The sequence below is a fragment of the Muscardinus avellanarius genome (assembly GCF_963383645.1).
Source record: "Muscardinus avellanarius genome assembly, chromosome: 6".
Classification (NCBI taxonomy): domain Eukaryota; kingdom Metazoa; phylum Chordata; class Mammalia; order Rodentia; family Gliridae; genus Muscardinus; species Muscardinus avellanarius.
The window spans coordinates 96,548,436-96,569,103 of NC_137791.1; the positions used below are offsets into that span (position 1 = coordinate 96,548,436).

The following is a 20,668-nucleotide window of genomic DNA, read 5'->3' on the forward strand; positions in this document are numbered from 1 at the left end:
TATGTATATTTTACCATAAAGATAAAAAAAGTTCTAGCACCTTTACTACTCAGAATAATTCACAGGGCAGACGCTGGTGGGGAATGTTTCCACAAGTTCTTTTCTGTCTCCTTGTTTCTCATTGGTCTTAAAGTTGATCACAACTTTAAGCAACTGTCCTTACTTCCACGTAGTATCCTCTGGAAACCAGAGCCTCCAGGGGACCAGGTGCATCGGATTCAGGCATGGAGCTGCCATCGCTTGCACTGTGGTGGGCATCATGGAACCGTGTCAGAACTGGCCCCAGGGAAGTGGGAAAGATTTGCAGTGCTGGGATGAAGCAATGCAGCAGCAGCTCAAGGACTCCATTGAGCAAACGGCCAAGGCTTGGTTGGAGGGAAATGACAGGTGAATCTTTCGGAGCACATATATACACCTGGATCACTAGGCCTCTCTAAAGAAAAGCATTTTTTTGGAGAGAAGGGTAATGGCATAGTAATTAAATGTAGTAGTGAAGCAAATATATAATACTTTGAATATATAAAGAGCTCATCTCATTTGTATTCCATGGTAGCCTAGTGGGGCATGTGGTCTGTCCTTTCAGTTGCACCAAGAGCTTGAGACTCAGAGGTATTCAGCACTTTGCTATATCTAAGAGGTATGAAGAACCTTAAATTGCAGCTTTTCATAGACAAGGAAATGAGATGTTTACTTTATGAATCTATACACTTAAAAAAAAAGAGGACACCATTGCCCTCTAGTTAATTATTGTAAAATATAATTTGAAGTAGATCTAGAAAGGCTTTCTATGCCAAATTACTTGCCCAGCTGCCATTGAATCAGCAAAATAACAATCCAGGAGGTATCTCACACCCTCTTGGGTTCTCTCTCTCCCCTCTTTAGTTTAATTAAATTTATTTATTTATTGGTGCTGGTTATTGAACCCTGGGTCATTTTTATGTCTGAGCTATACCTCCATCCGTAATTTATTTTGAATTAAGATTTTGCTAAGTTGCTGAGGGCCTAACTTTGCTGAGGCTGGCCTTGAACCTGCAATCCTCCTGTTTTAAGCCTCCCAAGTACTGGGATTACAGACATGTGTCAGCACACCCAACTTCATCTCACCCCTTTTAAAATGCGGACTTTTCCTGAAAGAGTTCAGCCATCTGGTCATTTGTGTCTTAGAGAAAGAATGGGTTCTTTTGCTGGTGCTAGAAAGGAGCCTGCGATTTCTGGGTGGAGACAAGGGAGAACCAAAGTAAAAAAATAGAAAATAGAGAGAAAGGCAAACATTTGCTGTGTTTATGAATTTGTCTTTGGGTCACCATTCAATCATTCAGGCCTTTTCTGGAGTTTGTCCAAAATTACCCTCTAGAATAGAGAACATTCCAGAATTGCTTTGTAACAGGCTGGTCTTGCTTTCAAGAGTTTCTGGCTGGGATGCTTCTAGGAGGAGAGCCCTGGGGCTGTCCCAGCCTCACTGAGCCAGCAGGTTTCAGCAGGCTGATCATGACTGTGATGATAAGGGAGCCTGAGACCATGAATATTGAAGTACCTGTTTCCTTACTCCCTGACAAGTGATGTGAAATGTGTTGAAACAGTACTTAAGCTAGCTCTTCTTGTTTTCATAGACAGCTTTCACACTGGCCTGTTTTAGTGGCCATTTTATCCCTCCCCTGCGAACAGTCTGCAGTCTTTGCCCTGTGGATTCTGGGAGGCAAATTCTATCACAGACTTGGGAAGGAGGTATCACATTCTCTATTAAGATAGCTAAAATTTATATTTTGATCTTCTTGTCTATCTCCTAGTTTGTGAAAATGTAGCTCCTGCTCTGATGTCTGCAAAATGACATCATTTCTGTGGCCTGTTAAGTGTTGCAGAATTGTTTGGCCAGATTAAAAATCAAACAGGCAAGGAAAGAATTAAAAACCAAACAAGTTTTAAGATGATGTACACACATTCTGTGGGACAGTTGTTATTAGGCATAGAATGAACTGACAGCTCAAGCAAAGGGTGGACGTGTTAAGTTGGTACTGATTGAGGGTGTGATTTTTTTTGGTAGAGGCCTTGGAAAGCCCAGCACTGACCTGTTTTTATTATTTATATTGGCTCCCTTGATGATGGACAAACAGGCCTAACCTGGGGCCAGCAGAACCACAGGAAATTTAGGTCATGGATAGTTGCATTTTAAAAACTCGGTTTAGAGGCTGCTCCATTATGGAAATTGATGATAACATGACAGCAGGGCTCTTAAATCATTAAAGGTGGCCAGATAAAGACAGATGGCTGCTGGTGGTGTTGGAGATGCAGTTTCCAACTCCTTGTGATGTTTTGCTCTGTTCTTTTGTCCCTTGTTTCTTGCAACTTATGGCCCTGCTGGCCTGTTTACAGAAAGCAGTCTCTTACACTTGGCAATTCTGTTTGAAGCAGAGCATAACATCATTTCCCCAGAGATGGGGAAAACATTACAAAAAAGTTTCTGTTTTCCCCCAAACATGTGTATTTAAACTTGCACAGCCATGGACATTGTTCTTTCCATCTTTTCCTGAAGCCATGGCCTTTCTTTGTCTCCTGGCTGAAGTATGTATAGCCCAATGAGATTCTTTGATGAATCCTGTAAGCTTCTGATGTTTTCCTCCTCTTGCTTTGGATAAATGCTAATCTGTAATAAGAACTCTAAGGAGATAGCTCTGTTCTTCCCAGGACACAGGAAATATGGCCTGGTGTAATGGCATTTTAAAAACTTTTTATTGAAGTAAAATATAATATAGGATAGTACGGCTCGATAAACTTTTACTAACTGAAGACAGCTGTGTGATCAGTGCCCAGCTCAGCCTGGAAGATTACCAGCAACTCTGGGGGCCCCCCTTTGCTATCGCCCACTTACTTCCTTTTCCCACAGGGTAGGCACTTCAGAAAACATAGAGTAGTTTTCCCTGGTTTGTGTATTTTATATAAATGGGCTTGTATACTATGCTGTTTTTCTCTGGATTTTTTTTTTCATTCTACATATATTGTGAGATTCATCCATTTTCTTGTTTTATGAAGTTATAGATCACTTGTTATCATTTGCTATGTAGTATTCCATTGTGTGACTATCCCACCTTTTTCTCCTTTACTGGCATTTTTAGTGGGAGAGTTTGTAGAATGCCCTTGCCCCTCCCTGGTCTATCACCTTCACCACACCCTGAGTGGTAGCCTTTAAAACAAGTTGGATCAGAGGCTGAAACTGGAGGATTTTGGATTTGAGGTCAGCCTTAGCAACTTAGGGAGACTCTCGGCAAATTAGTGAGATCTTGTTTAAAAGAAAAAAAAAATACCTGGGCATGGAGGTGCAAATTTGTAATCCCAATACTTAGGAGGCTGAGATAGGAGAATCGCAGATTTGCAGGCAGCCTCAGCTACTTAGTGAGGGCCTCCACAACTTAATGAAATCTTGTTTAAAAATAAAAGAATAGCCAGGCGTGGTGGCTCATGCTTGTAATCCCCACACTTGGGAGGCAGAGACAGGAGGATCGCGCAGGTTTGAAGCCAGCCATGCTGGCTTAGGAGACCCTGTTTCCAAAAATAAAATATAAAATAGGTCTGGGAGTGTAGCCCGGAGGCAGAAGGGCTTCCAGGAACCCCAGTACCACAAAAAAAAAAAAAAAGAATAAAAATTGGGACTTAAGGTGTATCTCAGAGTTAGAATGCCCCTATGTTCACTTCCCATCACACACACACACACACACACACACACACACACACACTCATTCACTCACAAAAGGGCTAGGAGTGTAGCTCAGATATAGACTACCCCTGGATTCAATCCCCAATAATCAAAACCAAACCAAAACCAAACCAAAACAAACAAAATAAGCCAAGTCAGACCATAGGGTTTCTACTCAAAACCTCTGTGACTTCCATCTTAGAAGATAACATAGGTTTTAGCAACGGATGGACTATGTAGCCCTTATCTAGCCCTTGTCTGTCTCATGCCACGCCAGCCTTCCAGTTATTTGCTAAAGGCTCTGACTCTGTCCAGACAACTGCCACCCATTGGTCTTTCAGCCTCTTCCTGTTTCTTCCCATCATGTCATAGACCCATTATGCTTGCTTTAAATTAGCTGCTCTTGGCAGGCATGGTGGTGTACATCTGTTATCCCAGTAACTGGGAGGCTGAGTCAGGAAGATTGCAGTGTCAGGCCAGCCTCAGCAGCAACTTAGTGAGAACCTTAGTAACTTAGCAAGACCCGTTTCAAAATAAATAAAGGGCTGTGGGTACACTTAGAGGTAGAATTCCCCTGGGTTTAACCCCCAGTACCAATCAATCAATCAATCACTAAAAAATAAAAATAAAATTAGCTATTCTTAGGGACCTGTTTTACCTTTTTTGATGACTTCAGGATCAGATTCCTTTCGGTGCGTCTCTTTAGTGCATTATGCCCCCCTTTTTTTGTAGAACTGGGGATTGAACCCAGGGGCATTTTACCTCCAAGCTACACCCCCAGCCCTATTTTTTATTCTTTATTTTGAAGCAGTCTCACTTAGTTGTGGAGGGTCTCATTAAGTAGCTGAGGCTGGCCACGGACCTACGATCCTCCTGTCTCATCCGCCAAAGTACTGGGATTACAAGCATGAGCCCTCACACCTGGCTGCATTATACATACCTTTTTTCACATAGAAAACTATGCTGTTTGTACAGCACATACTGGATTCTCAGAACTGGAAACCTGTCTAAGACCCCATCATACTATCACGAGGCAGGAGATAAAAATGGCATGGTGACATTGTGGGTGGGAAAGTCTGCCTTCACTTTTGTGGATGGATCCATATATCCCTCTGTCAGAGATATTTCCCTTGACCTAGGTTCTAGGGCCTGTCATGTACCTTACCAAGGGACTCTAAGGAGCTGCAAGTCAGTATATTTTCTCTGATAAGTTAACCTATTGCTGCTCTTCCTCTTCTATGATTTATTGATGTTCTCATAATCTGAGTTCCCTTCAGTATTAGTCCTAGTCAGAATCCTTGTTAGAATCCTGCTTGTCCCAAGGATCTGGATTCCCCTTCCCGCAAAGTCTGGTTTCTCTCTGGGAAGCATTGGAGAAGAAATGTGTGGTGGACAAGATGCAGACTTTGGAGGAACAGTCCTGTGTTGGATCCCAGCTCAACCATTCACCAGCGGGCATACTTGAAAAGTAACCTTTCTTTTTTTATTTATTTATTTATTTATTTATTTATTTATTTATTTATTTATTTTTATTGGTGCACTGTATTCATACATCATAGTAGGATACATACTTTTGTAGACATACTTGCACACTTTTCCCAGTCAGCCCCCACCCATTCCCCACCCCATTCTCTCCCTATCCCTCCCTCCCATGCTTGGCTTAGTAGTTGACATCTAGTATTATGGCAATTTATCTAAAATTAAAAATGGTAATCTCACATAACAGTTTCATTTGTCTGATACCAAGCTTTTGATGACTTAAAGATGACATTTCAATATTTCTTTTTGCTTTCTTTCTTACCAGAGAATATTTTTTTTCTATTTTTTAGGTGAAACTATCATATATTTGTATATTTATTTTTCAGAAAAAAATCTATCCTAAAATGGAATATGGACTCTGGGTACCCAAAATGATCTTGAAAAAGAACAAAGCTAGAAGATATATATTTTCTGATTTCAAACCATATAAAGCTACAATAATTGAAACAGTGTAGTACTATTCTAAAGGCAGATATATAAACCATTGAAGTTAAATAAAGCCTAGAGCTAAATTCTTCCCTATATTGTCAAGTTATTTTTGACAAGGTTTCCACGAACATTTGGTGGTGGAAATATTAATCTTTTAACTAAATATTGTTGAAACATAATAATTACATGGAAAAGAATAAAATTGGACCCTTACCTAATCCCATATACAAATATTAACTCAAAATAGATAAAAGACCTAAATATAAATCTTAAGACTATAAACTTTTAGGAGAAAATCTGGGTCATTAAACCTCACAACATTGAAATTGGCAGTGATTTCTTGGTTATGATTTCAATGGCACAGGCAACAGAAGCATATACAAACTCCCTAAAAAAAAAAATATTGTATATCCAAAGACAATGTAAACAGAGTTAACAGTTACTAATAGAATGGGATAAAATATTTCCAATTGCTATATCTGAAGGTATATTAATATTCCAACTAGAAATCCTAAAAATTAACAACAATAAAGGCAAACAATACCCTTTAGAGATAGGTAAAAGACTAACATAAATAATGAATCTCCACAGATAATCAGTCTTAGTTGTCTGTTGGATGGAAAATCTTGTTTCTCTAGTTCTGGTGTGTGTTACCTATTTCTTCTTTGTAGTTAATCTCTTTGAGTATTTTCTCTAGCGCTGGTTTTGAAGACATAAATTCCTTCAGTTTCTGTTTGTCATGGAAGCTTCTTACTTCTCCATCTAATTTGATAGAAAGTTTTGCTGGGTAGGAAATTTTTGGCTGGAAGTTGTTTTCTTTCAGAGTTTGGAATATGTTACTCCAAGCCCTTCTGGTTCTCATAACTTGGTTTGGGAAGTCTGGAGTGATTCTAATTGGTTTGCCTCTGAATGTCACTTGGCCCTTTGTTTTTGTTGCCTTTAAGATTCTCTGCTTGGCTTCCACATTGGTCATTTTGACAATTATGTGGCGTGGGGATCCTCTTCTCCGATCCTGTCTAAAGGGAGTTCTATAATTTTCCTGAACCTGCGTATCGACCTCTTGCTCTATGTCTGGAAAATTTTCTGCTATTACTTCCTTGAAGAGATTGTTGATCCCTTTGGTTTCACTTTCTTTTCCCTCCTCTATTCCAATTATTCTTAGGTTAGCTCTCTTAAAATGGGCCCATATTTCTTCAATAGCAGATTCCTGCTGTCGGATATTTTTTTCTAGATTAGAAACTATGCGTTCATTTTTGGATTGCTCATCTTCTAAGAGTGAGATTCTGTTCTCCATGTGTTCCAATCGGTTGTTTGTGCTTTGAATTGAGGCCTTTACTTCATTAATTGCATCCTTTATCTCTTTTTGGCTCTCTCTGAGTTCTTTTCGAAGCACCTCTATTATTTCTACAGTTATTTTCCTGATTTGATCTTCTAGAAATCTCTGATTTTCTGTTTTATCGGGTTCTGATGTTGTGGGGTTGTGGGCATTTATTGCTCCAGTATTATTCCTCTTTCCCATGATTTCGGATGTTTGTGCCTTCTCTGAGTTCTTCCCTTGGGTCACTATGACTTCACTTAAGGTGTTCTGGATCTCGAGTCAGTAGTATCTCAGACCCCACTACTCCTTTACTGGGTTTTATCACAGAGTCTCCGACCCAGAGAGTCGATAGAGGCTGCTTTAGACTGTGGGGGGTGCCAGGTTGCACGTTCTCCTATGGTGTGATATCTCTGCCACCGCCCCTCCCCCACTGGGTCAAGTCCCAGTGAGTACAGTAATGGGATTTCTCCTCTGTGGCCCGCAATTTGACTCACCGTTCTTGAGTGCGCAGATGTAGCTGTACTGGCCTCGTTGAATTCGCTGCTGCTGCCGCCGGTGGCAATATGGCGCCGCTGCTACACCCTCGGCTATGGGGCTGGCGTTTTCTTCTTGGTTTTGATTTCGACTCTGAATCCCTGCAGCGTGTGCTGAGCTCAGCCACTGGGAGCTTTAGATGCTCTCTGCGTGGAGAAATTCCGCCTGGCTGTTCCGCAGTGGCTCACCTAGGCTTGCTGTAGCCGTCCCGTGAATTCGCCGGTACCGCCGGCAGTATGGCGCTGCTGCCACGTCTGCCGCGTCCTCGGGCGCGAGGCCAGTGTATCTCCTCTGTGGCTCTGTTCTCAGTCCGCTTTCTCTCTGGAGCCTGGTGATTTTTTGTTTCACTGGTGATGGTGTTTTCTGGCTATGAAAGGCGCTGATTTTGTGGTAATGGAGATTTGTTGTTAGCGGGGCTCTTAAGCCCCGCTTTTCTCGGTCGCCATCTTCCCGGAAGTCGAAAAGTAACCTTTCTTGAGCTCAATCTCCTCTTCTAAATAATCATACCTCTATTACAGGGTAAGGGTAATTAGGAAGAGTAAGGAGATAATTTTATGCTCATATAATTTCTCTTTCTCTTTGTCTCTCTCTCCCATCCCTCCCTCTTTCCCTCTCTCCCTCTCTCTTTCCCTCTCTTCTTTCCTCCCTTCCTCCCTCTTGGATGTCAGCTACTTGATTGAAGAGACAAGTATAGTTTCAATATTGACTCTCTTCAAATGACTGAGTTAGGTCCTGGATGTGGTCCTTAAATTCAGGGTAAAAAGACCTGGTAAAGAGACATAGAGGTGTTTGTGGGGTCACTGACTGGACACATTTAACCCCCAAATGGAAAATCATAAAAGATAATACTTGAATTGAATCATGAAACGAGATGAAGAAGGGGGGAGGTGCAGACACCTAGGCAGGGAGATAAGCCTGTGAAAATACACAGAGGCCAGAAAGCTAAATTGTAGTCTGTGAATAAATTCATGATGGGTGAGGCTCAAGAAGGTAAAAAGAATGTGTATGTCATCCTAAGGGCATTTTCAGGAGGCCTCTATCAGTAAATGTATAAAGGAAATCAAATTTTTGTTTCAGAATGAGACAAATTATGGCTAGAGCTAGTGATGGTTGCAACTTAGGTGGTAGAAGAAAGAATGGGGAATAGCAGATTAATATACAAAACAATCAGGTTTTGGTTGCTGGTTTGATGAGGCAGGTACAAGAGAGAATTCTGGTAGAGTCCATATGTGTGTGTGTGTGTGTGTGTGTGTGTGTGTGTGTGTGTGTGTGTAGTACTGGGAATTGAACCCAGGGTATTCTACTTCCAAGCTACATCCCCAGACCTATTTTTTATTCCTTATTTTGAAACAGGGTCTCACTGAGTATGGAGGGCCTCACTAAGTAGCTGAGGCTGTCTGTGAACCGTGATCCTCCTGTCTCTGCCTCCCAAGTACTGGGATTATAGGCGTGCACCACCACACTTGCCTGATTTCAGTGTTAGGCATACTGAACGAAATTTGCAGGTGAGATAAACAAATGGAAAAGTCCAATATGCATTTGGCTGGGTTTGGAACAAAGGAGAGAAATTTGGCTAGAAAAAACATGGATTTATGAGTTACGATAGTATTCAAATTAAGGTGGTCTGCCAAAAAAAGGCACACAGTGACTCAAAGAGGATATTTTATTTCACTTGTTTATTGTAGTCTAGAAATAGTTGGGTGGACCAGTCTAGATGCCACTCAAAACATGGAGCAGCAGCATTGACATCAACCTGGAAACTTTAAGTGAAGAATCTTTAGGCACCATCCTAGACCTAATGAGTTTTTAAGAGCCTCAGATCATTTACATGCAAATGAAAATTTTGAGAAGCTCTGATCCAGGAAACCCATCTTCCTTTTATTGTGTTGCTCAGCCTTCTTCTCTAAGAATGTAACTGAAGCTGGTTTTCAACATGTTATCTGTATTTCAGATGTGGGAAAGGAAAAAGAGAGTAGAAAATAATGAACTTACTGTTTAGGTTCTAACATTCATTATTAACATATTAGGAATTAATACAGAAAATTAAAATTAAAACAAAATTTATTTTTTTAAAAAATAAGCTGGGCGTGGTGGCACATCTTGTAATCCCAGCATTTGGGAAGCTGAGACAGGAGGATCATGGTTCAGTGGACAGCCTCAGCTACCTAGTGAGGCCCTTTGCAACTAATGAGACCCAGTTTCAAAAATAAAGAATAAAATGGTGCTGGGGGTGTAGCTTGGAGGTAGAATGCCCCTTCCATCTCTAGTACTGCAAGAAAAAAAAGAGCACTACACATGCTAATACACATAATATATTTTATTAAAAGTAACTATCTCCAAAAAAAATAAGTGAGTATGGCATTGGTTTATGTTTTTGAAAATCTTTTTAATGTCTTGTTGATAGAAAACAGCTGGATTCTTGTATTTTCTTTCTTACTCAATATGCTGCCATATGTTCTTTTTACTGAAGTATATGAAAAAAATCCAGCCTCATGCAGATATGTATTTGGAAAAGGGAGAAATATTTTGATAGTGTTTTCAGACGTTTGTGGATATTCTCTTTGGATATCATATCTAAATATGTGATTTCTTAAAGTTGAAATGTGAAATTGGAAACCATATCAATGAGCTTTTTTTGCTCTTATATTCAATACACTAGTTTAGCTTTATTTTGGATGGATCTTTTGCCTGTGCCTAATCTTCTTACATCATGAATTAGTCATTTGGAAAATATTGGTTCACTGAATGTCACAGATCTTCCAAATGTTGATACATTTTACTACAAGTAAAAAAAAATCACATTTTAATGTCAGCATTGATCTCATCAGAAAAGTCTTTAAGAATAAGAATATAACATTGACAGATACAACTATTCCAAAATTCCCATTTTTATTTAAAAGTCATAATTTCATCTTTGACAAATGCATTAGTTGTTTTCCTTGAAGGAACAGACTTACCTTATTCAATTTTGAGAAAACGTGTGCCAAATACCCAGGTTTTTTATAATTACAATCTTGTCATTCTTTCAAGTAACATGGTATTGCATGAGAAAGTGATTAGTTCATTTTACAACTCAAACAGTTGCAAAAGTGCTTTTTGTAGACATTGGACTATAGTGTCCAGCAATGTACTTTATAGTTTCCATTTTGTCATGTAGAATATTACAGAGCCGTTTAAGTGTTGAGAGTCTATAAGATTTCTAACTTTTACTGAATCATCAAGGACACATTCCTAAGCAAAGCCATATTTTTTAAGAATTTCAATTTCAACTGTGAGTAATAGCATAGTTATAAAGAATAGAGTGACTCACGGTACAATTTGGAGCCACTTTCTTGATCTGAATTAAGTCACTGTCTGTTTAGTCCAACATACTTATGCACTATTAGTATAAATATTCACACAGTGAAAAAGGCAAAAATTTTTTGGCATCATTATAAAAATTATTTGACCTCATAGATGTCTTGAAAGGATATTGGGGATCTTAAGGGTCCATAGATCCTACTTAGAAGACCATCCTTTTATATAATCATTCTGAACTTGATGAATGTTAGCTTATGAGAGTATATAGTTATAGACTGAAAATTATAGAAAAAATTTGAAGTGTCTTTGTGCTCCCCCTTTCTGGAATTGGGGATTGAACCCAGGGAAACTACCACTGAGCTATATCCTCAGCTCTTTTTATCTTTGTATTTGATATGGGGTCTCACCATGTTGCAGAGGTTGGCCTCAAACTTGTGATGTTTCCGCTTCAGCCTCAAGAGTAGCTGAGATTATCACTTCCCTTTCTATCTTTTTCTCTGAAGGTACTCACTGTCTCCTAACTCCACAGATGGAATAGGTTCCTATTCATTTGATCACTTAGCAGGTTTTTTGAGCCCTATGTCTTGGTCACTTTTGTGCTAATAGAATACCTAAGACTCAGTAATATATAATGATTAAAAAGTTGGGGACTCAAAGTCCTGGAGTCTGGGAAATCCACTATCAAGGTGTTGGAACCTGGCTAGGGCCTTCTTACTGCATCATCTCATGGTAGACAGTGGGAGGGCCAAGAGCAAGCAAGAGGGGGAAGAAGTCATTTTTTATGAGGGCACTATTCTCACCTCATGGCCTATTCACCTCTTTAAAAATCCCACCTCTTAGTACTATTATAATGGCAATTAAATTTCTGCAAGAGTTCTGGAGGGGACTGACATTCAGGCCCTAGCATCCCAACATGTGCTGGATTCTCTGGTGCAGAGCTTCTCATGACCAATTTCACATAAACCACTGTATCATTTGTCTACTTCTGCTGTAGCAAATGACCACAGATTTAGTGCTTAAGACAAAACACATTTATTATCTTACAGTTCTTGGGGTATTACTGGACTGACATCAAGATGTTGTCAGGGAAGTGTTACTTTGGGGGCTCTGTAGGGGAGATAGGCCCCCTGCATTTGTTATCTTATGGTCTCTTTTCTCCATCATCAAAGCCAGAATCACTGCATCTCTCTAACCCTTCATTATCACATGTCTCTTTGACCACAGCTGGGAAAGGCCCTCTATTTTTAAGTACTCTTTTGGTTAGATTGGGACACTCAGATAATGCAGGATTATCCCCCTGTCTCAAGATTGGCAGCCTTAATCATATCTACACAGTCCATTTTGACATATAGGGTAACAGTCAGGGTCCAGGAACTGAGGCCTGGGCTTTTCTGGAGGGCCATTAATTTTTCTACCATACACTCCTTGTAAGTGTGCATTAAAATTTTTTTTTGAAGAAATGAAGGAAGGATCCTATCCCATTGTTTATTCTTTGCTGGCTATTTAAGGTGTACCTCTTCCAAAATTTAGGTGTTTCCAAAGTGAGTACACACCTCTGTTAGAGAACTTATATACTGTCCCAGTTGTGTACTCCTGCCACCACTCACTTATGAGCTTCTTGAATCTGTGTCTGTCTTGCTTTGTTTTTAGTATGCTCAGAGCATAGCCTGGTGCTTGGCATATAGTGTACACAATCAATATTTGTGAATGTGTGAGTATACCCATGAATTATCCTTATACACACCAACTTACGTTTTTGCATTTTGCCTGGGGCATATAAAAAGAAGCCTATTGTCCAAAGAAACAGAGTGGCTTTAATGATGAGGGTTTAAAGCCTGTGATAAGTCATAAGACAAGTGGTGGAAAGTTATATTTTGGGCTCTTTCTCAGGCCCCTGCTGGCAATGTCCCATGAGCCTACACCCCGTGGCTGGGGGGAGTTATGAAGAGGGGTTCTCTAGTGGCTTGGAGTTCCACTGGGTGTCTCCAGGCTCTGTCCCTCAGAGGAGCAGGTGTGGGGCCAGCCTGGCCCATGGAGTGTGCTCCTCATGCCCTCACAGAGACTGACTCTTGACTTCTCAGAGGTGTTTTAATTCATCCAAAAGTCAGCTTTTCTAAAGACAACACACATTTTACAGAGGGCCTTTGTATAGAGTTACTAGGGACCAATTCAAGAATAACAGGAGCCCCAGACTGCAGATAAACAAAAGGTTTTGTCACTCCAGACACAGCTCCAGTCCTCTGCCTCCTAGTACTAGGCCCCTTTATAGAAAAGTCACTGAGAAACTTAATCCTAGGTGCTTTACAAAGAAGCCATTTTCCCCGCTTTGGTTGTGGTTTTCTGTGCATGTCTTTTCCATGGCAGAGTTTAATAATGTTTATATTTCCTTTGACCTTTAGGGTTAACCATTTCAGCTAAGTTCCAAGTTGTGGTTTCAAACCCAGTATTTGTAGACTGCCCTCTCTGCTTAGAGACTACCAACTTCTTATTCCTAGCAGACACCCCATTTCCTTACCAACCATCTTAACCACTTCTGCTCTGTGGGAAAGGAGCCTGCGGGACAGTAGGGGGAGGCAATAGTAGTAATAGTATATTGGCTTATATTTAATGAAGGTGATGTGCTAGGAACTGTGCATGTGATTTACTTTTGTTAAATCTTTAGAACAATCTAACGAAGCAAAAGTTATTCTTGGATATTCCTAACTAAGGTAAAGTGTTTTTGGCAAAATTAGCTCTCAGAAAGGATGGAGTCACCTTATATTTGTATCTTTACTAAGTCTACTCTATTGCAGGATCACTCTTTTAATCACAAAGAAATTGAAACTGTTTGTCTCAATGTTATGCAAGTGGCTGCCTTTGATATGGACTTGCTTAATATTTAGGAATTTATGGTATTATTTCCATTTTACAGAGGAAGATGTACACTTGAAGAAGCTAATAATTGCCCATGGTCATACAAGCTAGAAAGAGATGTTTGCAGTATTAATCCTAAGCATCACATCCTACTCCTGTGTCCTCATTATTAAGCTTGAGATTCTTTTCTTTGTCTTTTAAGGGTTTTAACCTAGGGAGTCTCTAATCATTTTCTTCCTTCTTGTGGAAATTACATTCTAGGAGTAGAGAAGTTTAGAAAATGGCTATGAATCCATCTGGAGCCATGCTTTTATGGGCATTACTAGAAAGTCTAGTTTACCTCCCGAGTCAAGGTAGTATACTCAGTTGCCTCCTGACCAAATGACCACCCTACCTACCTATTATGGTTTGGATCTTAAATGTCTCCCAAAAGCCATGTGCTAAAGCTTGGTTGCCAGCCTGTGGCACTAGCAGGAAGTGGTGGAATTTGTAGGATATGGGGCCTGGGGGACGAAGTTTGTCATTGGGGACAGGCCTTTGAAGAGTATATTTTATCCCCGGCTGTCTTTTTTCTCTGTCCTTTTTGTCCATCTGTCTCTTTTCTCTCTTCTCTTCTCCTTCCCTCTTCCTTCTCCTTTTCCTCCCTCCTCCTCCTCTTCTTCCTCCCCCCCCCCCCCCCCCCCCTCCTCCTCCTCCTCCTCCTCCTCCTCCTCCTCCTCCTCTTCCTCCTCCTTCTTCTTCTTCTTCTTCTTCTTCTTCTTCTTCTTCTTCTTCTTCTTCTTCTTCTTCTTCTTCTCTCTCTCTGTCTCTCTCTCTCTCTCTCCTTTCACTCTCACTCTCCCTCTCTCTCTCCTTCCTGGTTTTTCAAGAGGTGGGCTTCCTCCACCACACACTCCATGGCCATGATATTCTGCCTAGCCTTAGGCCCAGAGCAATAGAACCAGCTGACCTTGGACTAAACCTTTGAAATAATGAGCCAAACTAAAGCTTTCCTCTTTTCAGTTGATTTTCTTAGTTATTTTCTCAGTGACAGAAAGCTAACATATTACTTTTGCCCATGATGGGAAACTCACTGCTTCTGCTACCTGTCCTTTATCTTGGCCAGTGGCTCAGTGTAAGGAGTTCTTCCTCACACTGAGTTGAAATTGTCTTTCCTGGAATTTTCACAGTGTATATTGATCTCTTCTTAGCATGCCTACTTTGCTTTGCCTTTCCAATATATATATAATTATTAATCATAATAATTAATTCATATAAAACCAATATAAAATGGATAATTATAATTTATTAATGCATGAATATTGATTTATATAATTAATATAATTATAATTATTAAATATATATTTAGAATTATTTTATATTTACATAAGTCCTATAATAGTACATAGAGTTTCTCTATATTCCTCATATCTATATAAACCAGAGTTTCTGTATATCTGTATATATGTATCTTATATACTATGTTAACTTTGATCTTCTAGGTAAGGTAGAGATGTTTCTCCCTCTCTTTTACATACTCTATTTCTTAGAAGCCAGTCATTACATTCAACCCATGTTTAAGTGATGGAGAGAAATGAGCTTACCTCCTGAAGGAGAAAGTATTTACATGAGTTATTTGGAATTCCTTAAGGAAGACTTGTCTCTTCTCCCACATTTATACTGATTAATTAAATCACTTATTTATATCAATTTAGGCCAATGGTTATTTATTTGGGTTATACCCAAATGCTACTTTATTTACTTACTATGTTATTTAGACCATTAGCTTTAGTCACTGGGAAGTCTTCCATTTGGCTTCTGTGTCCTTTTGCTATGTCTCTATTTTCTTTTGTTTTTTGAGAACTTTTTTACTTTCTATCATTACAGGATCTTCCAGACTTCTTGTGTATTTTCTGTGCCCCATCCAAAAATCAATTATTTTTGAGAGATCTGTGGTTCCTTTTATTGAAGAAGTTATAAATTAAGAGCTGGCCACTGGATTTGCTCATTGTTACTTAGGTACCATGTTAGACCATCTCAGTGGACAGTTAGAAAATACTTGTGTGTGTGCCAACCCATGTTACATGTGTACCCCCAACTGTTCCTGTAGCTATATCTATATTAAAAGTTTATTTTCTGAGCATTCAAGTTTTGATGAGTCTCCAATAATAAGAATATTAATTAGTCCCTTCTGTTACCAATGAAAAATTTAAAAAAAAGATTTGGAGGGAGAGAAGGAAATGAAAACGAAGCTTTGGGCATAAGATGACTTATCTCTCTGCCATCCTATAGTCAGATCATGTCATTTTAGAGATGAAGAGATCCTATGAGGTTAAGTAACTAGTTAACAGAACAGTTAAGATCGAAATCTAGCTTACCAAAACAGAATCTCTTTATTTCTGCCATATTTTGTGCCTCTTTATATCTGGTTCATAATCTTGGTTTTGTGTTCAACTCCATTATTTACTTCTTGGGTTGCACTGTACAGATTCTAAATGTAATTTTAGAAATTATTGTGTACAACACAAGTCTACTTGTGTGTTACTAATGAGGAATTCAGCTTTCTGGCACTTATCACATATCAGAAACTTGAAAATAAGACCCAGAAGGTCAGATGTTAGTGAGTGAAAATTTATAGATGACTCTGAGGATTATTCTACCCTGGTTTACTTTTTATAACTATCTTTTAAAAAATATTTCTGCTGTGGGGAGAGAGACTAAGAGCTGGATAATTCATGTACACACTCGATTTTTAGAAATGGGATGTAAAGCAATGAAAGAACCTGCTCATTGTCATCCAAGGAATTGATGATAGCGTGAAAGGCTCAAATGCAGGCTGCAGACATACAGCCTTCTTTTAACAGGACAACCACATGGCTTCTTTCTTTTAAATTACTTTTGGCAGCTTGTAAAGCAAAGAAAGAACCCTTGAGAGTTTCTCTCCAGACACTCCTGAGCCACAGGACAGTCTTAGGGTGCCCTCAGACCTTTCCGCCCCTCTTCCTTTTGGGGAGTGTTTACACTGGTAAATCATGTCTTCTCACCACGTTCCAGGAACATCTCTGTTCTTTTCCATTTTCAGCTTATCCAGTCCAACGATTTAATATTGTATGTTTGTGCAGTACATCATGAACATTCAAGGCCTTTAGTGGAAATAAATGTCAACAGCTGTTGTTCTTGTGTACAAAATAGAATTGTCAACCTTAACCTTGAGATATCCAAATCTATCCAGGTGTGGAAATGACCAGAAAAAGCCTGTTTGGGGTGGTCACCGCGGTACAGAATAGCATTCAGCTGTTTGCCATTAACTTTCTCTAGAGACAGGGATTTTTCTATAGGTTTTTCTCTACTCTGATATTCCCTTCTTACTAAGCCTTCTTTTTTGTAAAATAGCATTGATCCAAACACACAAACGCATGTTTCCTGAGGTTCCATCCTCCTTTCCTGGTTTATTTTCCTCCATAGCACTTACCACTATCTATTGTAATATATATATATATATATATATATATATATATATAATTTTTTCAGTGTGTGTGTGTGTGTGTGTGTGTGTGTGAGAGAGAGAGACAGAGAGACAGAGAGAGACTGTGGATTGAGCTGGGAAGGGGGGCATTCTACCTCTGAGCTACACACCCAGTTCTATTTATTTTTTATTTGAAAACAGGGCCTCATTAAGTTGCTAAGGACCTCACTAAGTTGTTGAGACTGGCCTCACACCTACGATCTTCCTTTCACAGCCTCCCAAGTACTGGTATCATATGTGTGTGCCACTATACTTGGCTTTCTTTTTAGCTTTTTTTTTTTTTTTTTTTTTTTTTTTAGTATTGGGGATGGAGCTTAGTGGCATTCTCCCTCCGAGCTATACTTCCAGCCCTATTTTTATTTTGAAACAAGGTCTCTAAGTTTCAGAGGGCCTCACTGAGAAGCTGAGGCTGTCTGCAAACCTCGATCCTCCTGTCTCAGCTTCCCAAATGCTGGGATTACAAGTGTGCGCCACCATGCCCAGCTCTTTTTAGCTTTTTAATTGTCTGTTTCCCCCACTAGAATGTAAAGTTTATGAGAGCAGAGGATTTGTTTTGTTCACTGCTGTATCCTTAGACCTAGAATAATTGCTGGAAGATAGTAATTGCTCAGAGAAAACTTCCAAAGAGTTAGTGGAAGTTGTAAGTTGTGATCATGTGTCTCCAGATGTGAAGATAAATACATATCATGGAGTTTTTATTTATTGGGGCTATTTTGAATTATAGGTGAAATTATATCATATTGTTAAAAATGAGGATTTAGCTATTCATCAGAAAGCTCAGAATTTATGCTAGAAATGAGTATGGTTCTTTGGAGTTACAGTTACATTTACTCCAGTAACCTGATGCTATGATAGCTATGATAAAGAATTTCAAAATTCTCTGCTAAATATCACTTAAAAAGTTAGCCGGGCGTGGTGGCGCACGCTTATAATCCCAGCACTTGGGAGGCTGAGACAGGAGGATCGCACAGGTTCGAAGCCAGCCTCAGCTACTTAGTGAGGCTCTCAGCAACTTAGTAAGACCCTGTTTCCAAATAAAATATAAAATAGGTCTGGGAGTATAGCCCGGAGGGAGAAAGCCCCTGGGTTCCACCCCCAGTACCACCAAAAAAAAGAAAAAAAAATCACTTAAAAAGTTAGAGGAAGAACTATAAGCTTTTTTAAAAAAAGTTTTAAGGTGAATTACCTTATTATTCGCCAAAAATATCTGGCAACCCTAAATGATATTACCCACTTTGATATCTCAGCTTTTATGCCAGATTTAGAAGAAAATGACTTATTGTTACAAAAATATTCTGACAAATATTTGCCAAAATATTAAAAGAATGTGACGTGAAACTCAAGGCAATTCTCTGAAAAAGGTTGACTATTCATTTGTTTTTGTAGATCTGCCTTAATGTGTGTGTATGGGGGTGACTGGGGATGAAATCTAGGGGCATTCTATCTCTAGGTTACAACCTCCCTGACCTATTTTACTTATTATTTGGAAACAGGATTTTGTTAAGTTGCTGAGAGCCTCACTAAGTTGCAGAGGCTGGCTTCGAACCTGTGATCCTCTTGTCTCAGCTGCCCCGAGTACTAGAATTACAAGTGTACACCACAACTCCTGGCTTTGTTTTCAAATGCTATTATTTTACAAATATATTATTTTTAATTAAAATTTCAAGTGTCGAAAGCACTTAACATTTTTATTTTTAAGCACTTGAACTCTTATTTGTTTAAGCAATAGTAAGCAGCCATTTTATTTGCAAGGTCTTTCAAAATTAAGACTATAATGCCAAACATCTTACAGTATTCTTTCCAGGACAATAAGCACAGAAATAAAAAGTGATGTGGTCAGTTTGTATCATAGGCTTGTTCTCAAACTATCTATGGACACAAGTGGTGTGTCAGTGTGTCTTTGTATGAGATTGACATATTTTCTTATGGTCACTTTCTGTTTCAGAACATTGGGGAGTCAACAATGTCTACTGTGCTTAACCAGCTTCTGCCCATGATTAAGCCTTCAACCCAGAGGACCAATGATGACTATAGCCCTGAAGAGCTGCTGGTCCTCCTCGTCTATATTTACTCCATCACTGGAGAATTCACAGTGGACAAAGAGCTGGGAGATACTGAAGAAAAAGTAAAGAAGGCACTGGCTCAGGTCTTCTGTGAGGAGGCTGAACTGTCACCTTTGCTGCAAAAGATTACAGGTGAGTTGTGGGTCGACGGAGTTACAGGGCTGAAACGTCACTGATACAGAAAACAGATTGGATAGGAAAGGCTGCTTCAGGAAGTGGGCATGACTTTCTCCACTGGAGTGGTTTGCAATTTCTTGAGGCCTGATGAATGTTAGCCACCTTTAGGGTTAGGTTTTTCGCACAGTGTTTCCTTAGAGTCAATACCTTGTTAAGATAGCAAACTATTTGTAGGGATGTTTTCTTTAAGGAAAAAGTAAAATATAGTACATCTTATACAAAGGAATTCTATGAACATGTTCTGTTTGAGATTGTCATTTCAAACTTTCAAATGGTTTCTTTAAGATGTTCAACAGTGTTATAGGACTGGAAAATGCCACTTTCCATACTTTCATATTTTGACTTTTTTGCACTATTTGAATTTGAATTAATTGGTACTATCCAAATCATGCCCTAAGATCCCTGTAAAGTAGGCTTTGGGGTTCATATATGAGTAAATATCATATAACCTGTCTTCACTTTCAACAAGAACTGTGATATAACTCATAGAGGCATCTGTTGTGTTTTGTTCTATGAAGTTAATATTTTCATTTACATTTTGTGTAAAACTAAGTTCCATTAGTATAGATTGAGACAATATCTGAGAGAGAAGTTATTAAACATATGTATAAAATATAAGTACTTTAGAAACATACAAAATTTCCATGCATTTGTGTGTGTGTGCGTGTGTGTGTGCGTGCGCACACACACACATGTGCATATTCAGAAAGGTTCAACTGATGCAGATTATACTTCCTTCCTCCACGTTTCCCTCTTTTCCTCTGTCGTGCCTCAGTGGGGGCAGGCAGGGCAGACTCCAGACTTCTCAGGAGTAGGCTGTGTCGCTGAACATTAGTGTCCTATGTGCGTGTACTTTATTTTGTGCCCACTGCTGACATTTCCTAGGGTTGGTTATGGAAAGTGAAATCCTGATGAGATGGAAACTGAGTTCCATAGAAATGAAATGTTTCCCTGCTTAGTGTAGAACTATTTGCCAGCTTAAAATCTACTCAAAGCAAAACCTGTAGAATTGGTTCCCATTTCATTAAGTACTATAAGTGATTGCATGTGTTTTTTTTGGGGGGGGCTATAAATGAATATTGACTTAGAAGGGTTTAATATAGTTTATACAGTGCTTAGAACAGATCTTTTAATTAAAGCAAACTTGAATGCTAGAGAAATTTAATAGAAAATTATTCTTAAAATGCACAATTTCAGAAACAGACAACAAGGATTGTTATGTTTTAACCAAGGTTGTCTGGGTGGGTTTTTTTTTTATATCA

General features: G+C 39.2%; 1 protein-coding gene across 2 annotated transcripts in view; it reads left to right on the plus strand.

Moving 5' to 3' along the window:
• The window catches only part of SCFD2 (sec1 family domain containing 2), a gene marked incomplete at both ends in the record, with an annotated part of 435,303 nt that overhangs the window by 140,205 nt on the left and 274,430 nt on the right, over nt 1-20,668 (plus strand). For both annotated transcript variants that reach the window (XM_080698111.1, XM_080698112.1), the window contains one exon: nt 19,112-19,361. In XM_080698111.1, the coding sequence (XP_080554237.1) occupies nt 19,112-19,361 (250 nt within the window). The remainder of the gene's footprint in view (nt 1-19,111; nt 19,362-20,668) is intronic.